The 13676-nt window shown below is 45.7% G+C and overlaps 1 protein-coding gene across 1 annotated transcript in view; it reads right to left on the bottom strand.

The window, feature by feature from the left end:
- Positions 1 to 553: 553 nt before the first annotated feature.
- fkbp16 (FKBP prolyl isomerase 16) overlaps positions 554 to 13676 on the bottom strand; it is a 64833-nt gene continuing 51710 nt past the window's right edge. The window contains exons 5-6 of the mRNA XM_085968829.1: positions 1869 to 2006; positions 554 to 1767 (exon numbers count right to left, since the gene is read on the bottom strand). Of these exons, the coding sequence (XP_085824955.1) occupies positions 1681 to 1767; positions 1869 to 2006 (225 nt within the window). The 3' untranslated portion in view covers positions 554 to 1680. The remainder of the gene's footprint in view (positions 1768 to 1868; positions 2007 to 13676) is intronic.

The raw sequence follows: 13676 nt of genomic DNA, 5'->3' as shown, positions 1-13676 counted from the left end.
GAAAAGATTTGAAAACATAGAAACATAGAAGATAGGAGCAGGAGTAGGCCATTCGGCCCCTCGAGCCTGCTCCGCCATTCAACGAGATCATGGCTCATCATCCAAATTCAGTACCCGGTCCCTGCTTTCTCCCCATACCCCTTGATCCCTTTAGCCTTAAGAAATATATCCAACTCCTTCTTGAATATATTTAATGAATTGGCCTCTACTGCCTTCTATGGTAGAGAATTCCACAGGTTCACCACTCTCTGGGTGAAGAAATTCCTCCTCATTTCTGTCCTAAATGGCCTACCCCTTATCCTTAGACGGTGACCCCTGGTTCTGGACTCCCCGACCATCGGGAACATCCTTCCTGCATCTAGTCTGTCCAGTCCTGTCAGAATTTTATAAGTTTCAATGAGATCCCCTCTCATTCTTCTAAACTCCAGCGAGTACAAGCCCAATCGACCCAATCTCTCCTCATACGTCATTCCTGCCATCCCAGGTATCAGCCTGGTGAATCTTCGCTGAACTCCTTCCATGGCAAGAACATCCTTCCTCAGATAAGGCGACCAAAACTGCACACAATACTCAAGATGTGGTCTCACCAAGGCCCTGTACAACTGCAGCAAGACATCCTTGTTCCTGTACTCAAACCCTCTCGCTACGAAGGCCAACATGCCATTTGCCTTCTTAACCGCCTGCTGCACCTGCATGCTTACCTTCAGCGACTGGTGCACAAGGACACCCAGGTCTCATTGCACTTCCCCTTCCCCCAATCTATTGCCATTCAGATAATAATCTGCCTTCCTGTTTTTGCCACCAAAGTGGATAACCTCGCATTTATCCACGTTATATTGCATCTGCCATGCTTTTGCCCAATCACCCAACCTGTCCAAATAATCCTGGAGTTTCTCGGCATCATCCTCACAGCACACACGCCCACCCAGCTTTGTGTCATCTGCAAATTTGGAGATATTACATCTAGTTCCCTCGTCTAGATCATTAATATATATTGTGAATAGCTGGGGTCCAAGGACCGATCCCTGCGGTACCCCACTAGTCACTGCTTGCCACTTGGAAAAACTGCTTTAAACTACCCAGTGGAATGTGATCATAGAATCTTATCGCCCAGAAGTAGGCCATTCAGCCCATTGTGCCTGTGTCGGCAGAAAATAACTCCAAAATTTATAAATTTAAAGTCCCATTAAACATGAATACGGAGAACTCCCAAAGTAGCCATATATGTTTACAGACATATTTCCAAAGACGGTACTTCCAATGTTTAATTTAAGGGGCAGGTGTGCGGCGGACGCCATTGTTAAAACTCACCCTTGGTATTTTTCTAAACGTTTGTCATATCTGAATTGTGCCATATGTTATACATGGTTATAATAATTAGGCTCTGTTTAATACGGTAAAGGAATTTACAGTGAATTATATGATTGCATTACCACAGCATACAATGCAATATCTCAATGTAGTTTGGTAAAATAATTGGCTTCTGCATTGAATTTAAATGCTTCTACTCTCTAATTGAGCAAATTCTGCATTGAGGCTATTTTAAAATGATTTTCCACCTTTTCCTCTTTCTGTCAACATCAGAATATATATACACATTGGCATGACCAGAACAAACTCCTCCGAGTTGGGTCCATCTTGTGCAATGGCCTTTGTGTGGTCTTGTCTGTCTGCCGCTGGTTAGCCTCTTGCCGCCAACACAACCGTGGTCACCATGCTTCCAATGGCCACCATCGCAGCTCCAAAAAGCCACTTCCACGGGACAGCCTGCAACACAACGTTGGGAGTTTAGGGGCAGGAAGCAGTGATGTTTCGAAATGTCCTTCTTACTTTCGTTTAGGTCGTGTACAGTAGGACAGATTCCATACCAGGGCCGACTCCTGTGGGGCTGGAAGGAATGGCACCGGCTTCTCCCCAGGTTTCTGGCACATGCTGTCTTTTTGCTTCAGGGGTCCTGTCTGGCCAGTCCGCTTCTTAACCAGTTTGGAGAGTTCTGCATGGATGGCCTGGTAATGAATAAAAATCTATTAAAATTGGTTGGGTGTAACTCTGTACATATTTTACCAATCATTTGTTCAAAAGAAATCACCAGTTTTCTAAGGTGATCCGAATATACGAACATACGAATTAGGAGCAGGAGTAGGCCACTCGGCTCCTCGAGCCTGCTCCGCCATTCAATAAGATCATGGCCGATCCGATTACTCCACATTCCCGCCTACCCTCGATAACCTTTCACCCCCTTGCTTATCAAGAATCTATCTACCTCTGCCTTAAAAATATTCAAAGACTCTGCTTCCACCGCCCCCTGACAAAGAGAGTTCCAAAGATTCACGACCCACTGTGAGAAAAAATTTCTCCTCATCTCTGTCTTAAATGGGCGACCCCTTATTTTTAAACAGTGACCCCTAGTTCTAGATTCTCCCACAGGAGGAAACATCCTCTCCACATCCACCCTGTCAAGACCCCTCAGGAACTTATATGTTTCAATCTTTCCACAAAGATTAAAAACTATGATTGCCTGTGGCAGGCTTAGAACAACCAATTAGATTCTCTGCAGTTTCTTCAACAGGATCAGTTTTAGAAGGCTCCATTTCTGTCCTTTCTTGCATCCCCAACTGTGCTCGCTGACCTACATTGGCTCCCGGTCCGGCAGCCCCATCCTAGGTGTTACATTGTTATAGTATCACATCGTTAAATGGAACTACTTTGGTATGGAACTACTTTGGTATGGTGTAGTTATATTGCTATGTGGCACACTGTGCACGGGCAGTGCACAGTGCAGCGTCGGACATCTTGTATCACTCCGCACCATGCGGCAGCACTGTAACAAAGCAAAAATACAGCTGAGTAAAAGCACTAACTAAAATGAACTAAAAGTGTCTGTAATATATATAGTATATAAGAACACAGGGAGACACAACATGGTGGCAGCGGTATAAGTGAGTACAAAATTGTGCTATACGAACTACGAATAAGACGAAAAGTGATTTTATGAGCTGATTGTGAGTGCCGGTGTCTGCAGAGATTGAGAGTGAATCATACGGGAAACTAAAATGACGGCTGCCGCTGCACTGACTGTGCAAATGCAACCTCTCATGAACTGGGAAGCCGACGATATAGTAGAAGCATTCCGCAAGTTCAAACAGAAATGTGAGCTTACATTCAAAAGCTTCCTGAAGGGTACTACCAACGAGGAAAAGGTTAGTTACATTCTGTTGTGGACAGGAGAAAAAGGTCTAGATTTGTATAATAGCTGGAGTTTGACTGAAGAGGAAAAGGAAAACCCTGCGAAAATTTTTGATAAATTCAGCAACCATCTAGAGCCTAAATCCAATCACCGTATACACAGATACAAATTCCAGAGTCTAAGACAGGAACCCGGTGAAACAGCTGACAATTTCCTGACAAGGCTGAGAAATAAAGCCAACAAGTGTAAATTTAAGGGACTGGAGGAAAGGCTTGTGGACCAGCTAATATGGGGGTCAGCGCATGTAGAGGTACAAAAAGCCCTGATAGGAAAAGAAAAGCTCAGAATAACAGAGGCTATAGATACTGCGAGAGCTCATGAAGCCATGAAGCAGCAAATGAAAATGCTGATTTCTCAAACGGCTGACATGCGGACGGCTTCTGAGACGGACAACAGAGTGGATGCAGTGAGAGAAAAGTACAACACACAAAGACATGCACATGACAATGGGGGAAATGTGCAGAAATTGTGGAAGACCGCACAATTACACAGACAAGAGGAAATGTTCAGCATATGGAACAAGCTGCAATGCATGTGGCAAACTAAACCACTGGGAAAAGAGGTGTAGAACGAAGAAAGAAGGAACATACATCAAAAACAAAGGCGGACAGCAGAACCAGAGAAAGAAACACAATATCCATGCCATGGATGAGCAGGATGATGATGATGATCACGACAATGCACTAAACATCGAAACCATAAAGATACAGCTTCACGAGATGTCCAGAGCTGAAAATACTCCGAGGAGAGAATTGCACACCATCATCCAAATCAAAAAAAAGGTCAAAGGTCGGCCCACAACCATCAACTTAAAGTTGAAGCTGGACGCAGGGGCTCAGAGCAACATTCTCCCATTGAGACTGTACCAGCAGATCTTTCCCGAAAACCTGAGAGAAGATGGCTACCCGAAAAATGGTTGTTTAAAGGCAAGTAATGTCACGCTGACAGCGTACGGGGGGAGTGAGATTAAACAACTCGGAATAACCTTTATCAAAGGGACACATAAAAGAAAGAACATCAACTGCATGTTCTATGTCACCGACACTGAGGGGCCAGCGATCCTGGGATTAAACAGCTGCGAGAAGTTGAGATTGATCTCAGTGCATCACGACCTGACGGAAATACCACTGAAGATAGACAGCAACACCCCACTGGAGAACCACCCACAAATCAAGAGTAAAAAAGACTTGATAGACATGTATCCGGAATGTTTTGATGATACAGTGGGATGCTTCGGAGATTACCAATACCACATCACCATCGATCCAGAGGTAAAGCCCGTTATCCATGCTCCACGAAAAGTACCCATCGAGCTGAAGACAAAGCTTGAAAGAGAGCTAAAGGAGATGGAAGAAAAGGGAGTGATCGTAAAGGTCACTGAACCCACAGACTGGGTAAACTCAATTGTGGTACGAGAAAAGCCAAACGGGCGTCTCAGAATATGTTTGGACCCCAAAGATCTAAACCAGGCGATAAAGAGGGACCACTATCCCACCCCAACGCTAGAGGAGATTACGCCATCACTGGCAGGAGCCAAGGTTTTCTCAAAACTAGATGCCAGAAATGGATATTAGAATGTGAAGTTGGATGAGGAATCAACAACATTGACAACATTCAACACACCATTTGGGCATTACAAATTCCTGCGGCTACCATTCGGGCTAAAGGTCAGTCAAGATATCTTTCAACAGAAAATAGACGAGACATACAGAGGCTGTGAAGGAGCTATAGGAATAGCTGATGATATTCAGATATATGGAGCAGATGAAAGAGACCATGACATGCACCTACATGAGGCCATGGAGAGTACCAGGAAGGCGGGCATCAAGTTAAATGCAGATAAGTGCATAGTTAAAGTCAAGGAATGCCAATTCTTCGGTATGATTTATACACCAGAGGGAGTCAAGCCAAATCCAGAGAAGATTGCGGTGATTGCTGAAATGAAACCACCCAAAGACAAGAAAGAGCTGAGGAGTTACCTCGGCTTGGTCCAATACATGAGTTCTTTCATCCCACACATGTCGGAACATACAACAAATCTCAGAGAGCTATTGAAAGAAGATGCCGAATACCAGTGGTCTGAATCACACAAAAGGAATTTCAAACAACTTAAAGAACTGTTGTGCAAAGAAACAAGTCTGTCATATTATGACAGAAGAAAACCAGTCACTCTGCAAGTAAACGCTTCTACCAGAGGACTAGGGGCAGCTCTGGTGCAGGAAGGAAAGCCGATAGCTTTCGCATCAAAGGCCTTGACGTCAGCCGAGACGAGATACGCCAACATAGAAAGAGAACTATTAGCAGTAGTGTACGGATGCGAGAAATTCCATACATACCTATATGGCAGGCGATTTACAATAGAGAGTGACCATCGTCCACTAGAACAGATCTATAAGAAGAATCTGTGCAAAGCGCCTGCAAGACTGCAAAGACTACTTCTAAGGATCCAAAGCTATGACTTCACGCTTAAATATGAGCCAGGAAAGGAAATGGTGCTAGCAGATGCGTTGTCTCGATTGTCACCATATGAGAAACACGAGGTGGAGGGCCTAACAGTAAAAATCCACCACCTAGTGAATGTTACCCCTACAAAGCTCAGTCAAATCAGAGATGAGACTAGCAAAGATGAGGAGTTGCAACTACTCACACAAGTAATACAGGGGTGGCCGGAGAGAATCCAGCAGGTACAGGCGACAATTCGTCAATACTGGATGATTAAAGGCGATATTGCAGTAGAAGACGGTATTCTCCTTGCTGGATCGAGGATCATCGTGCCAAAGACGATGCAGACACAACTTCTCCATCTCATACATGAAGGCCACATGGGAATGGAGAAATGCAAGCTGAGAGCCAGATCAGCTGTATACTGGATAGGCATGTACAAAAATATCGAACAGATGGTCTCTGCATGTGGTATATGCCAGAAATACAGAAACGCACAACATAAAGAGATGATACCTAGTGAAATACCGTCAAGACCATGGCACACTGTTGGGGCAGATCGCTTCATGTGCAATCAAGAATGGTATCTCATAGTGACAGATTACTATTCCAAGTTTCCTTTTGTGAGAAGGATGAAAGATCTGAGAGCCACAACTACCACCAGGATTGCAAAGAGCTTGTTTGCTGAACAAGGAATCCCGGAAAAGGTAATCTGTGACAAAGGAACCCAGTTCACATCGAGTGAATTCAGAGCTCTGGCAGAAAAGTATGGGTTCAAAATAGTAACCTCATCCCCACATTTCCCAAGGGGACACGGGTTCATCAAAAGACAGATCCAGACTGTCAAGAGAACTCTCATCAAAAGTAGTGAGATGGGGGAAGACCAAGACCTTGCCCTCCTATCACTCAGATCAACACCACTGAAAGCAGACATGAAATCACCTGCGGAATTGCTGAATGGGAGGAAGTTTAAGACTACACTACCAGCAAAAATACATCCTCCCCAGGACCAGGAGGACTTCAGACAAAAGCTGGCAGAAGCACAAATCGTAGGAAGCAAACATTACGATAAACATGCAAAGATGCTACCAGAATTGCTGAATGGACAATCAGTGCATGTGCAAGACCTGGTGTTGAAAACCTGGAATCCAGCCAAGGTCCATGGAAAAGCTGATACTCCAAGATCCTACTTCGTAGAGACTGAACCTGGTAACCAATACAGACGGAACAGACTCCACATCAGACCTTCACCTGAACTGGATAAGCAGCAGACAACATCAGCAAAAACACAAGCAGTACAACACCAGAAACAAGCGCTACCAATCAAACAACCACGAGCATGCACACTCCAACTCCAAAGGCGACAGCAATAACAACGAGAGCGGAACACACCAAAACACCGCAGAGAGGAATGGTCACCACCAAATCCACAAGATGGAGGGACAACATCCAACCACCTGAGCGATATCGCGAATAAGAAAAAAAAACTCACGATTCTTTGTAGTTGATAATAATAGTTTAGATATAATATTTGTTAATTTAAATTGTTAAATTTCATGTTTTAGTTTTTTGAGAAAGAGAGATGTTACATTGTTATAGTATCACATCGTTAAATGGAACTACTTTGGTATGGAACTACTTTGGTTTGGTGTAGTTATATTGCTATGTGACACACTGTGCACGGGCAGTGCACAGTGCAGCGTCGGACATCTTGTATCACTCCGCACCATGCGGCAGCACTGTAACAGCAAAAATACAGCTGAGTAAAAGCACTAACTAAAATGAACTAAAAGTGTCTGTAATATATATAGTATATATAAGAACACAAGGAGACACAACATAGGTAACAGGGATAAGTGAACATAGTGTATTTTTATTTTCTCATCCTTGGTGTTCAAATCCCTCCATGGCCTCACTCCTCTCCTATCTCTGTATCCTCCTCCAGCCCTACAACAACTCTGCGCTCCTCCAATTCTGGCCTCTTGTGCATCCCTGACTTCCTTCACCCCCCCCCCCCCCCCCCGCCATTAGCAGCCATGCCTTCAGCTGCCTAGGCCCAAAGCTCTAGAAAGAAAGAAAGACTTGCATTTATATAGCACCTTTCACAACCACCAGACATCTCCAAGCACTTTACTGCCAATGAAGTGTAGTCACTGTTGAAATGTAGGAAACACAGCAGCCAATTTGCACACAGCAAGCTCCCACAAACAGCAATGTGATAATGACTAGATAATCTGTTTTTGTTATGTTGATTGAGGGATAATTATTGGCCAAGACACCGGGGATAACTCCCCTGCTCTTCTTCGAAATAGTGCCATGAGATCTTTTATGTCCACCTGAGAGGGCAGATGGGGCTTCAGTTTAACGTCTCATCTGAAAGATGGCACCTCCGACAGTGCAGCACTCCCTCAGCACTGCACTGGAGTGTCAGCCTAGATTTTTGTGCTTAAGTCCCTGGAGTGGGACTTGAACCCACAACCTTCTGACTCAGAAGCGAGAGCGCTGCCCACTGAGCCACAGCTGACACTGAACCTCTCCGCCTCGCTCTCCTTTTTTAAGTCGCACCATAAAACCTACCTCTTTGACCAAGCTTTTGGTCGCCTGTCCTAATATCTCCTTCTTTGGCTTCGGCGTCAATTATTTTGTTTGATAACACTCCTGTGAAGCACCTTGAGACATTTTGCTACATTAAAGGCGCTATATAAATGCAAGTTGTTGTGTTCTGAACTCATTAAAAAAGATGGCCAAGATCAGTGTTGGAGCAACCACCTATGACACAACAGCATTGGATGCACAGTACCCCCACACAGTTAAGTTTCTGACCAGTTATGTTAAGTGAAGTCCAACCACATCCTCACAAGGAGGAGAGCCATCCCAGGGTCACTCTCGTGTGACCCTTTTAGGGATTGGTTCAAAGGCTGATAATGAAAGGTTTGGGGGCATGCCCATGCGAGAAGAGAAGAATGTGGAGATAAAGAGAAAGAAACTACCCTTAAGACCACAACAACAACTTGTATTTATATAGCACCTTTAACATAGTAAAACATCCCAAGGCGCTTCACAGGAGCGTTATCAGACAAAATTTGACACCAAGCCAAATAAGGAGATATAGGGACAGGTGACCAAAAGCTTGGTCAAAGAGGTTGGTTTTAAGGAGCGCCATAAAGGAGGAGGGAGAGATAGAGAGGCGGAGAAGTTTAAGAAGGGAATTCCAGAGCTCAGGGACTAGGCAGCTGAAGGTGCAGCCACCAATGATGGGTGAAGGAAATCGGGGCTGTGCAAGTGGCTAGAATTGGAGGAAAGCAGAGTTCTTGGAGGGTTGTAGGACTAGGGGAAGGTACAGAGATAGGGAGGGGTGTGGCCATGGAGAGATTTGATCACAAGAACGAGAAAATAAAAATACACCATGTTCTCAGGGCCTTGGTGAGACCACACCTTGAGTATTGTGTGCAGTTTTGGTCACCTTATCTGAGGAAGGATGTTCTTGCCATGGAGGGAGTGCAGCAAAGATTCACCAGACTGATACCTGGGATGGCAGGAATGACGTATGAGGAGAGATTGGGTCGATTGGGCTTGTACTCGCTGGAGTTTAGAAGAATGAGCGGGGATCTCACTGAAACTTATAAAATTCTAACAGGACTAGACAGGCTAGATGCAGGAAGGATGTTCCCGATGGCGGGGGAGTCCAGAACCAGGGGTCACAGTCTAAGGATAAGGGGTAAGCCATTTAGGACAGAGATGAGGAGGAATTTCTTCACCCAGAGAGTGGTGAACCTGTGGAATTCTCTACCACAGAAGGCAGTTGAGGCCAATTCATTAAATATATTCAAGAAGGAGTTAGATATATTTCTTAAGGCTAAAGGGATCAAGGGATATGGGGAGAAGGCAGGGACAGGGTACTGAGTTTGGATGATCAGCCATGATCTCATTGAATGGCGGAGCAGGTTCGAGGGGCCGAATGGCCTACTCCTGCTCCTATCTTCTATGTTTCTATGTTCACTTATCCCTATTACCTGGGATGTAATGATACTTTACATCCTTCATGCTGCATTCTATACTATCGTCACAATGGCCCAGTAATTCCGGGCACAACGCGTGAGTAAGGGCGGGGTACTCACACGTGTGCCCAGAGGAATTGACGGTTTTCAGCATGCACAGCGCATGCGCTGAAAACCGGCATTTCCTGTCCTCTGACCCAAGGGGTTAAGAGGCTCAACGCGTGCGCGGTATCGGGCAGCGCGTGCGACTTGGATTTCCTCTATTTTTAGAGAGTTGCGCGTGTGTAAAGGCCTCCGGTATTTACGCATTGAAAAACCACACGTAAGTACTTCGTTTTACAGGTAAGTGGTCTATTAATACAATTGAGAATTTTTTTTCCACAGGTTTGTTATTTTTAAAGAATTTACAGTAAGGTAAGTTTAGTTTTAGCCCCGATTTTTTATATAAAATATTTTTTCAAATTTTAAAATTATTGTTTAAAATATTTTTTCAGAGTTCTTTATGGTTCATTTAAGTAGTGCAATGTTTTTTTTAAATTTTCTTTCAGGTTTAAGTAGTGTTTTGGGGCCAGGAGTTTTCATGAGTTTGACAGCTCTTACTGTCAAACTCATGAATGAGCTTTTGCAACCTCCCATTGGTTGCCCTGTGCTCACGTGATCCCAGCCGGCTCATCGCACTAAGTACGCCACTGGGTCACGCACGCACAGCGCGGCAGGACCTGAAGCGGGCCAGTGAGAGGAAATGCAATGCGGGCCAGAATTAAAATGTCAGCGCGCCGGGTAAGTGAACATCGGGGGCTTGCACGCGCGGCAAGCTCCCGATCCTAATTTCAGGGCCAATGTGCTTTTACCACATTTACCAGCACTTTGTTTTGCCTTGGGTGCAAATTTGTTAATGCTAACTGGGATTTTTGTTAAATTATCTTTTCATGCCATTTACGTTTACACTAAAAGCTTGGAACAGATACAGTCACAAGCTCGTCATCTAAATGTTTTGTTCTGAAGATTCTGCTATTGATGGCATCAAAGCATATGGAGCAAAGGCGGGAAAATGGAGTTGAGGTGCAGATCAGCCATGATCTGATTGAATGACGGAGCAGGCCTGTGGGGCTGAATGGCCGACCCATGTTCCTAATGTTCCTATGGGTGTTCAATATTATGTTATTGCAAAATGAAATATACAAGATTCTGAAGGGGATTGACAGGGTAGATGCTGAGAGGTTGTTTCCCCTGGCTGGAGTGTCTAGAACTAGGGGGCCTTAGTCTCAGGATAAGGGGTCGGCCATTTAAGACCGAGATGAGGAGGAATTTCTTCACTCAGAGGGTTCTTTGGAATTCTCTGCCCCAGAGGGCTGTGAATGCTGAGTCTTTGCGTACATTCAAGACTGAGAGCGATAGATTTTTGGACTCTCGGGGAATCAAGGGATATGGAGATCGGGCGGGAAAGTGGAGTTGAGGTCGCTGATCAACCATAATCTTATTGAATGGTGGAGCAGGCTCGAGGGGCCGAATGGCCTGTTGTGTCTCCTTGTGTTCTTATTACAGACACTTTTAACTCATTTAGTTTACGACTTTCACGCAGTTGTGTTCTTGCTTTTATGATGTTACTGCCGCATGGTGCAGAGTGATACAAGATGTCCGACCTTGCACTGCACACTGCCTTTCACAGTGTGCCAAATAGCAATATAAATACACTAACCAAAGTAGTTCCATATAACGATGTAACAAGTAGTTCCATTTAACGATGTAATAATATAACGATGTAACATCCCTCTTTCTCAAAAAAACTAAAACATGAAATTTAACTTAATTTTAAAAATATTATATCTAAACTATTATTATCAAATACAAAGAATCGTGAGTTTTCTTTTCTTATTCGCGATATCGCTCAGGTGGTTCGATGTTGTCCCTCCATCTTGTGGATTTGGTGGTGACCACTCCTCTCTGTGGTGTTTTGGTGTGTTCCGCTCTTGTTGTTGTTGCTGTCGCACTTGGAGTTGGAGTGTGCATGCTCATGGTTGTTTGATTTGTGGCGCTTGTTTCTGGCATTGTACTGCTTGTGGTAGCTGGTGTTGTCAATGTTGCTGATGTTGTCTGCTGCTTAACCAGTTCAGGTGAAGGTTGTAGTGTATGTACCCGTCTACCTTTAAGAGAATTATTGTATGTAACCGTCCACCTTTAAGAGAACTACTTTAGGTGTTGCACTACTTTGTTGGCTTCTGTATACTGTAATACCGACGGTGACCACACCGGTATATAAGTGCTGTGTCAGGAGTTATTCGCCCCGACCTTCGAATAGTTAAGTCCTGTTTTAAGTTACTCTTGGGGTCTGTGTATTAATTAACTAAACAACCCACAGACTTTACAGTGGCGACGAGTCCGATCGTACCCTGCGGCAAATATTTCCGAAGCAGTTAACGAGCGTCGAGAAGAGGCAACTGCCCTCGTCGTTCTGCTGGAAAAAAAAACTCGAGGCTGCAGAACTAGAAAGGAGGAAGAATTTAGAGACAAAGACTTCCATCAGCAACAGGCACTGACTGTCCCTTCTGCCACAGTGAGGAGTGAGCCGATCAGCACGAGAAGCAAGGCGGCCACGGTGACTGTGAGTAAGGGAAAAGTAAAAAGAATAACCGGAGGATAAGGGCGGTGCACTCGACCACGGTCGAGGGGGAAAGGAGCCGGACAGAAGTCGGGCCCAGAGGCGCTGAGACTGGGGCAGCGTGGAGCAAGGAAGCCGCGGTACAGACAGGCTGGGGGACGCAACGGCGTCGTGAGACAGCTAGACCGCGACCGGCGAAAAAGGCCGGGCAGCGACCGAAGCCACGAAGCGCTGCGACCGGGAACGTAGGTGCGGGAAGAGATAAACACAGCCGCAGCCGGGGAGGGAAGCACCGGACTGCGAGAGGGCTGGGAGGTGCGATTGGGAGCCGAGCGAGCGGGAGAGGCAGAGCCAACCAAGGGAGACTGAGCGAGAGCCAGTCCAGCGGCTGAAACTGTTCTCCGTCAACGGGGTGTACCCAGTGCCGGTAGAGCCGAGCGAGCGGGAGAGAGACAGAGCCCGAGCAAGGGAGACTGAGCGAGAGCCAGTCCAGCGGCTGAAACTGTTCTCCGTCAACGGGGTGTACCCAGCGCCGGTAGAGCCGAGCGAGCGGGAGAGAGACAGAGCCCGAGCAAGGGGAACTGAGCGAGAGCCAGCCCAGCGGCTGAAACTGTTTGCCGTCAACGGGGTGTACCCAGCGCCGGTTGCCCTGGCGAGAAAAGGGAAAGCACTGAAGCCGACGCGCAGGCTGTGAACCTGAAAACCAGCGGCCGTCGCCCGTGGGGAAAGTGTACCCCTCCCGCCAGGGAAGAAACGCGGGAAGCCGCCATTAGGCGGGGAAGAAGACAGAAGCGGGAAACCGCCATTGAAGTGGGCGGGGAGAGAAGATAAGCGCGGGAAACCGCCATCTTGGAAAAAAAAAGAAAATTTAAAGAAATAATTCGTGGTGTTATCAGGAAGAGAGGAAGATGCCTAAGCGTGGTAACATCAACGATTTTAATTCCGAGGCAGAAGACTGGGCCACGTATGTAGAACGCATTGAGATATATTGTGAGGCCAATAAAATAGAAGAAGATGACAAAGCTATAACCTTGCTAAACTCGATGGGCGCGAAGACATACGAGCTCTTGAAGCATCTACTAGCACCAGCTAAACCGACGGATCAGACTTTCGATGATATTGTGACTGTTCTGAAGGATCACTTGAACCCCACACCGTTGATGTTGGCGGAACGATTCAAATTCTATGCGAGAACGCAAAGGAAAGACGAAAGCAACGCAGAATACTTGGTCGAACTGCGTAGACTAGCGAAATACTGCCAGTTTGGAGGGAATCTGACAGAGGCGTTGCGAGGCAAATTCGTGAGCGGAATGTCGAAGGAAGAAACACAAAAACGACTGCTCGAAGAGAACGATCTTACACTTGAGGAGGCTGTCCTTATTGCTGCATC

This window comes from Somniosus microcephalus, chromosome 27 (assembly GCF_052327205.1).
Source record: "Somniosus microcephalus isolate GS21.2 chromosome 27, FLI_Smic_1.0, whole genome shotgun sequence".
Lineage (NCBI taxonomy): Eukaryota > Metazoa > Chordata > Chondrichthyes > Squaliformes > Somniosidae > Somniosus > Somniosus microcephalus.
Note: the sequence above shows the minus strand (reverse complement) of the source record. Positions and strands in the feature narration are given on the sequence as shown.